At 44.2% G+C, this 7,732-nt stretch overlaps 1 protein-coding gene across 1 annotated transcript in view; it reads right to left on the bottom strand.

Annotated features, from left to right (window-relative positions):
• Positions 1 to 3,213: 3,213 nt before the first annotated feature.
• The window catches only part of dtnbb (dystrobrevin, beta b), a gene marked incomplete at both ends in the record, with an annotated part of 25,565 nt that continues 21,046 nt past the window's right edge, over positions 3,214 to 7,732 (bottom strand). Inside the window, 5 exons of the mRNA XM_080850245.1 lie at positions 3,214 to 3,282; positions 3,577 to 3,821; positions 4,663 to 4,716; positions 4,988 to 5,077; positions 5,563 to 5,719. Coding sequence (XP_080706371.1) covers positions 3,214 to 3,282; positions 3,577 to 3,821; positions 4,663 to 4,716; positions 4,988 to 5,077; positions 5,563 to 5,719 — 615 coding nt within the window. The remainder of the gene's footprint in view (positions 3,283 to 3,576; positions 3,822 to 4,662; positions 4,717 to 4,987; positions 5,078 to 5,562; positions 5,720 to 7,732) is intronic.

Genomic DNA, 7,732 nt, shown 5'->3' with positions numbered 1-7,732 from the left:
CACAAACACACACACACACACACACACACACACACACACACAGACTGAGCACACACACAAACATACTGTAGACAGACAGTAGAGAGCATCTGAAACATTTACAAGTTCAGTCTTCCTGATAGTGTTTATGATTTTACACACGATGGTCACTGCAACATCTAAACACTCATACAAACACAAACAAACTGAGTAAAGCTAGGTACCTGGTTATGATTATCTTCAAGGGACCGCTACAAAGGTTCCTGCTTTTAAGTGCTTAGACCCAGTTTACCTTTTCAAGAACTTTAACCATTAATAAACAGTTGAGTAATCCACCTTCTCGAACATCTGTCCTGAAGAACACGGGCCTACTACATGACCCAGGATAACAGTATTAGTCCAATTACACAAATCAATGCATCCATGTCAATTCTGAGCATCTTTTTAATATATTTCACATTTTATGAATTTACAAAAGACATACATAAGGTGACAAACCATGGTTGTAAAAATGACGCACGGAACCATAATCAACAACATTTAGTTTTAGCAGCAAAACCTTAAAAAGCAAAATGATTCAGCTTTGGCCAGTGTGGACTACTTTCACACGTTGGCATGGATTGCAACTGAACATGACCGCATAGACGTCATTGCACTCAGAGTGTGTATACTTTATACATAAAGAGGCAAAGTTCTGGAATACATTAGATATTTCTTGGATCTGCTGTGATTGTTCTGTCCAGTGGAGTAGTCCATCATACACATGTTAGTGCAGGTGGTCTACTGACTCTTTTAAAGCAAATTAAAAGCACAAGCAATACAAAAATAATGCTGCTATGCACATACAGTATATACTTCACTGCACACACATCAATCAACCACACACACACACACACACACACACATGCGCGCATACACACACACACACACACACACACAATCACGCACGCACGCAAACACAAAACAAACAAAATATAGACTTGACACAAGCAAAGGTATACAAATCTTTTGGCACAAATGTAAAAGGCAGAACAGTTAACCAATGATGTCCAGATGGACAAATGAACACAGATTAACAGATGCTTGCATTCCTAGAGACCAAAGTACAAAAATTCCTAACTAAAGGTCGCGCAGTTGATGCACAGCAATGCTTTCGACAGCTCAATGTCCTCTACAGATAGCACACAATTACATTGGAGTATTGCATTCATACCTTTAGCCAAGGCCTGGCGTTAGACCTTCTTGTGTATTTATAGTTAATTTCCCCCTCATGTGATACACTTAGCTTTTAGCTCTATGAACGTACAGTGCAGTGGCTCTCTTTTTAATGCGCTTTGAAACACATCTTTAACAAATCCAGCTCTAGCAAGTTCAGGTGCCCCAACCCTCCCCAAAAACAACAGAAAACCTCATCTTTGCTTTGAAATATACAACTATTTGGAATAAACATCGAAATGAAAAAGAGATTGCAGAGAGTATTTCACACGCCATGGAATAGAAAGGCCGGCCATTTTTCTTTCTTTTTTTTTACATGCTTTTGTTCAGGCCTGTACATTAAGCTCCAACAATCAAACATTGCACAAACCTCAGCAAAGGAATTCAAATTATGAATCATAATTAGCTGCCAAATGATTTTTTTTTTTTTTTTTTAGAAACTACATTCACAAAAATCTCTGCATTTACAAATGGATATGGGAACTCAATATGTGGCCAGTATCTAAAATAATGCTTTTCCAAACACTTCTGCACCTAGATGCTATACTGATACTAAAAGGATATAGTGTCACCCACTGCGGGGGTTCTCACTCTCACTGTTTCCTCCATCCTGCTCTGAGATCATCAACCTACTGTACAACCAAGCAGTGGAGGTTGGTATAGGTGATGTAGGCTGATACTGCCCACGGCGTAATGCAATGGGGTGGGGCTGGTGTGGATAATAGAGGGAACCACCCTCCTTTCTCACACTCAATTGTGTATGCACCTATAGCACCCAAGTGAGGCAGAACAGCCACTGATACAAACGGCTTCAAACTGTTTGTCTTAACCACACCAATCAGGTGTCCTCCCTCCTTTCTGAGCCCTTCAGCACTAACCAATCGCCATCTAGCACAATGTTTTTATGACCTGCGATGCCCTTTGACCCCGCCGCGGGTGCATCTGGAGTCCATTAAGCCCATTAGTTCACGAGCACGGCTACAGCCCCCCCGTAATGCTCTCGAGAGTCCCTGAGCACCAGTTAATTAAACTCAGACAATTATATGACTTTGCATTTAATGAAGGAAAGCCCTTCAAATGAACAAAAAAAAAGAGAAACACAATTTATTTAAACCAGTAACACCTGGGAGCGCCCTTAAAGTTATGCCTTCTAATCTCCCTCTTCTGATGGCAGTGAAGAAAACAACAACACACATACACAGACACACACATACACAGACACACAGACATACAGACACACACATACACACACATACACAGACACACACACATACACAGACACACAGACACACAGACATACAGACACACAGACATACAGACACACACACACACACAAAGCAGGCCAGTTTGGCATCACATGAAGAACACCCTCTCCCTCCAGCAAAAAAAGTATGCAGTGACTCTAGCAGCATTGTAAATTCACACAAATAAATAAATAAACAACTACATAAATAAATAAACAAACAACTTAATTAACTAAACACGAAACAGCAGGAGTCTGACTTTCTCCCCCTAGGCAAATCCCCCCAAGACATGCCACCTCACCATACCCCCCCTACAGTCACAGAGCTCAGGCATCACCATCTACACACTCTTACTGAGAACATCCGGTAGAATATTTGTCCTTTAAGTGCCTGTGGTTGCCATTTGTATTTGCAGGTTATTGAAAGCATGTTTGTACATCAAACAGTAGAGCAGTATGGGTTTACTGGGAGAGGATCAATGTGTGCATGTGCTTTTTATTTGTTTGTGTGTGTGTGTGTGTGTGTGTTAGTATGGGCATGTGCTTTTGTATTTGTGTGTTTGTGTGCGTGTGTGCAGGGTTTCCCTAAGGTGTGGGGAACTAAGAAAAAATACTGATGGGACTATCCACACACATAACATTGAACTCATATATAATATAAACTCCATTTGAACCTGTGGTATCAGGGGCTTGACTTTATAGGCATCATCTGTCCAATCGCAACCATGACAACCATCGCAATCCACTAATGTTGATTAATAGAATGCGCATTCTTCTTACACAATGTTCTCTGAGATCTCAGAATCTGGAGAGGTCTTGGAGCTTGGAGCCTTATCCATTCCATTCTATCGTGCCAATCACGGCATTAGATATAAGTATATCAATATGAAATCAGACTTCCTCTTATGCCATTTAATAAAACACACCTGCGAAAACAGTGGAAGGGAAACACTCTGCCTGTGTGTGTGTGTGTGTGTGTGTGTGTGTGTGTGTGTGTGTGTGTGTGTGTGTGTGTGTGTGTGTGTGTGTGTGCCTATGTGTGTTTGTGCGAATACAGTATTATTATATCTTGCTGTCTGTAGTCTATGAAGATGAGAAGCAGAGTAAGCCATTCCTATGTGAGTGAACTGTACTCCAACCTGGAGCAGGAAGGTGCAGGTGGCATCTGTGAGAGAGCACTTCCTGCTGGCTGGTGAGGGTACCAGTCCTGACTCACACAGTGGAAGCCCCAGTAGCTTGAACAGCATGCGGTATTCTGGGAGCTTGTGCCAGTGCAGGATTGTTGATGTTGCTGGCTCTTTTTTTTCTTTACTTTTCTTTTTTTGCGAATGCATCCAGATGTTGCGAATGATGGGCGGTGGTCCTGTTCCAATGATGTATCTCACTGTGGTGGAAGAAGTGGCACATGAGGTGTGCTGTCAGAAGGGTTTAACGTTTTGGATTGAACAGTGCAAAGGCACACACTACGCATCTCTTCCCACATGAACACATGGACCAATCGAAGCACTGCCAATCACTCAATGTTATGTATTAATTCTCAGTTTTTTGCATTATTTACATTAAATGTTAATGTTGTTTTCTAAGTCTGTGTTTTGGTCACCAACATTGATCATGCTGTACTGCATTTTATAATTTGTATTGTAATGTCTTTTGCCTGGACCCCAGGAAGAATAGTCTCCATTACGGTGTAGACTAATGGGGATCTTTAATAAAATAAAATAAACTCACAACTAAATCACACATGGAGGTGGGTGGGGGAACTAGAATACTAACAGCTAAGAAAAGAAGCATGAAAGGGCACAGCAGAGAGTAGTATACTTACCCGATGTCAACTCCTTTTATTCCGTAACAGCTAGAAGATTGGGAAGACTGAGTTAGATTTTCACTCTGAAGTGCAAGGAGGCATACTTTTCATTAAAGATTCATTTTATTCTTAAATAAATCATTAACTATGGCGATTGGTTTCTCTGAAGTGTGCTTAAAAATAATGAAAGCTTACAGCGAAAAATGTTCTAAAATCACCACAATAGCAATGAAGAGGCTCTTGATACTTATTAATATAACAGCGCTTACGCAAGACACACTGTTACCACTGCATAATCTGTAATAGTTATTGGAGATTCTCTCACATGTGGGACGTAGTAATCAAACGATCCATCAGTCTGGAAAATGGCTTTGACATGGGGCTTAATTGAACTGAGAGGATGAGAGAGGCAGGATTTTACCTTTGTCTCTTCCATTCCTCAGATTCTCCCCTTCTTCCCCCAGTCTGTCGTCCACTATAAGTATCAAGAGACACAGGAGCGTTAGTCAGTGGTCAGACAGCCAGTGGGCGGGTATGAGACGTGTTCTGTGGACTTAGCGTAGCTATGTCAGTTATCGGACAGTGTCAAACATCGGCCATTCTGATAAACAATCAGAATGCTAAGTTTAATAATGGATCAACAATCAATATGCTCAGTTTAATAATGGGTTAACATGACAACGCGAACGTTTGCCGATAACACACACCGTCCGATAATTAACACCGTTACGATAAGGGAGAGGTACCTGAGTGGAGCTCCTTCACCAGGGAGGACATTGTGTTTGTGATGGAGTCAGCAGCAACCAGGAGGTCGTTACGAAGATTCCTTGGAACACCTTAAAGACGGAACACAACGACACCATTAAACAGACCATCACTAAACCACACTGAAGTTGAGAAAAATAAGTCAGCTTTTTCAAATTAATCATTTTCATTAACTGAAAAGATATGGCCAAGTCCATTTAATATGGTAAGTCCATTTAATTTTCAGATGTAATAATTTGAAGTCTCAATCTTAATAATCAATAAGACTTAATAATCAATGTCAGAGATATTTAGGTAATATTCACTGCACAACTGGCAGATGCAAAGGTGGAATGAGTAATAGCATTGTAGCACTCAACTGATAGCAGAATCAGCAACAGTAGCAATAGTAACCAATGTCCAGACAGCAAGGTAAGTGTGACTTACATAAAGGCAATCTTTAACAGTGTGTGATTAAGAGCAGTGATTAAGTGGTAGCGTCATGTGAAGTATCCTGTCAGAGGTAGTGTGTGTGTGTGTGTGTGTGTGTGTGTGTGTGTGTGTGTGTGTGTCTCACCCTGAGAGAAGGCATCCAGCACGTCACCGCCTACCCCTGCCAGGCAGTCCTGGGGTGTGTGCGTGGGCGTGGAGCCGGCTGATGTGGAGCGGATGGGCATGGGCATCGAGCAGCTGGCACTGTGGCTGGGCGAAGAGTGGGGCGAGCCTGACTGAGCCTTAAGGAGAGGAGGGGAGGGGAGGGGGCGGTTGGGGGAGGGGGAGGGGGAGGGGAAGGGGGTGGTGTAGAGGGAGAGAGAGAGAGAGCGAGACCGGTGTCAAACACAGAGAGCTCACAAACAGAACCTCGTGACTCTCACAGAGGAAAGAGAGGAGAGGAGTCAAGCAGCACACAATCTGTGATTCATGTCTGGCAGAGCTCCAGACTCACAACAACAGAGAAGGACCTCTGATTCGCTCAGCTAAACGCCGTAAGCCCCCACAGACTCAAAACAAGCAGTGTTCACACACAGACACGTTATTCTGTAAGACTATACCAGAACTCAGAGCTCCAACAAAAACAAAGGTTCAAAAGCTCAAATAGGTTATGTATAGGATGACTCAAAATAGAAAACAGTGCTCAAGATGACCAAAACTGAGAAAAAGAAAATACAAGAAGACTCAAGAGGACTCATTGACGATGAAAACCCATGATTTACAGCAGCTTTGTCAGAGCACGAATATAAATCCTTTGCAACAGAAGACAGACAGACAGACAGACAGACAGACAGACAGACAGAAAGACACGCCGACAAGGCAACCTTGAAGTCACAAACAGCACTCTGTAGTTGCACCACCCGCATTAAATGCACGCTGCACATCGCAAAAACAAATTCATAGACAGCAAAAGCTCAGTGTACGCTTCAGGCCTCCGCGGTCACTGAGCAGTCCTAATGTGGAATCCTTTGTGGGCCCTTTTAAGAATGGTGTTTTTGTGCTTTTTTGTCTATTAGCTTTTTCTTTCCCCTTGAGTGGCCCTGGACCGACTGGACTTAAAAGCCCAGCGCGCGGAGACTCATGTGACCGGCTCCTGCCGGAGAGACACACACACACACACACACACACACACACACACACACAGACACACACACACACACACACACACACACACACACAAACACACACACACACACACACACACACACACACACACAGACAGACAGAGGGGGCTGTGTTCCCGCCACTGGGCCTCGTGCCCAGTGCCCTGGCGCCGCACCAGGCAGCAGATGGCAGGCCAGACGGCGGAGGCACGGAGCAGTGAGGTGGGCAGCTCGGCAGATGAAAGGAGCAGGTCTCCCGAGCCTGGCATGGAGAAGGGGCAAGGGGAGGAGAGGAGATGGAGAGAAGATGGAGGAAGAGAAGGGAAGGGGATGGGAGGGGGTGTTGGTGGAGATGGAGAGGTCTTGGCTTCCCACACCACAGAAGGTCACAGAGAACTCCAAACAACAGTCAGTCATGTGGGTACGGGAGCATACAACAGAGCCGGGTGGAGGTTGGGTAGTGGGTAGATGTCTCACCCGCCTCTTGTCGGTGGAGTCGGAACTCGTGACCTTATAAACTATGTCGCGCTAATTCAGTTTTGTATACCCTGAGGAGTTAGGTGAGGTAAGCACTTTTGATAGCTTATGATAGCGTGCCTTTGTATATGTGTGCGTTGTTTACTCCTTCGACTGCCTATCCTCACTCCACCCTGACTTCCACCAGAGGCCCTTATGGGGTTAAGAGTGATGGACCTCCCTACTGTATCAGACCCTGAGCGGGGAGAGGAAAGCAGAAGAAACGCCCATGCATCTGCAATCACATGGTGCTGCAGTGGTGCTGCAGAGTGGACATGTAAATGTGATCTCATGCGGTGGTCAGATTGAACCCATCTCACTGGGGAAGCAGAAACAATGCAGCGTGTTCTAAGTTCCGTTCTGTTTCAGTCAGGGTGGGAATCAGAGAAGTGGACTGATTTAACCCTTTCAGCACCCTGACCACTTCAGCTCTCGTTACTGGAATGACAAAAAAAAAACCTCCTTCCCTTGAGGACATCACAAACCCACAACTCTGCCTGCTGCCAGACCACAGCTCCCTGCACATATACCACCTTGGCTACGTAAAGCACACCAGATTTAGCATTGCTGTCCCTGGACGGCCAGAGGGTTTGCTTGGGAAATGTAGTTCCGTCACAAAAGCTCTCCAGTATAACC

This window comes from Sprattus sprattus, assembly GCF_963457725.1.
Source record: "Sprattus sprattus genome assembly, chromosome: 13".
NCBI lineage: Eukaryota > Metazoa > Chordata > Actinopteri > Clupeiformes > Clupeidae > Sprattus > Sprattus sprattus.
Note: the sequence above shows the minus strand (reverse complement) of the source record. Positions and strands in the feature narration are given on the sequence as shown.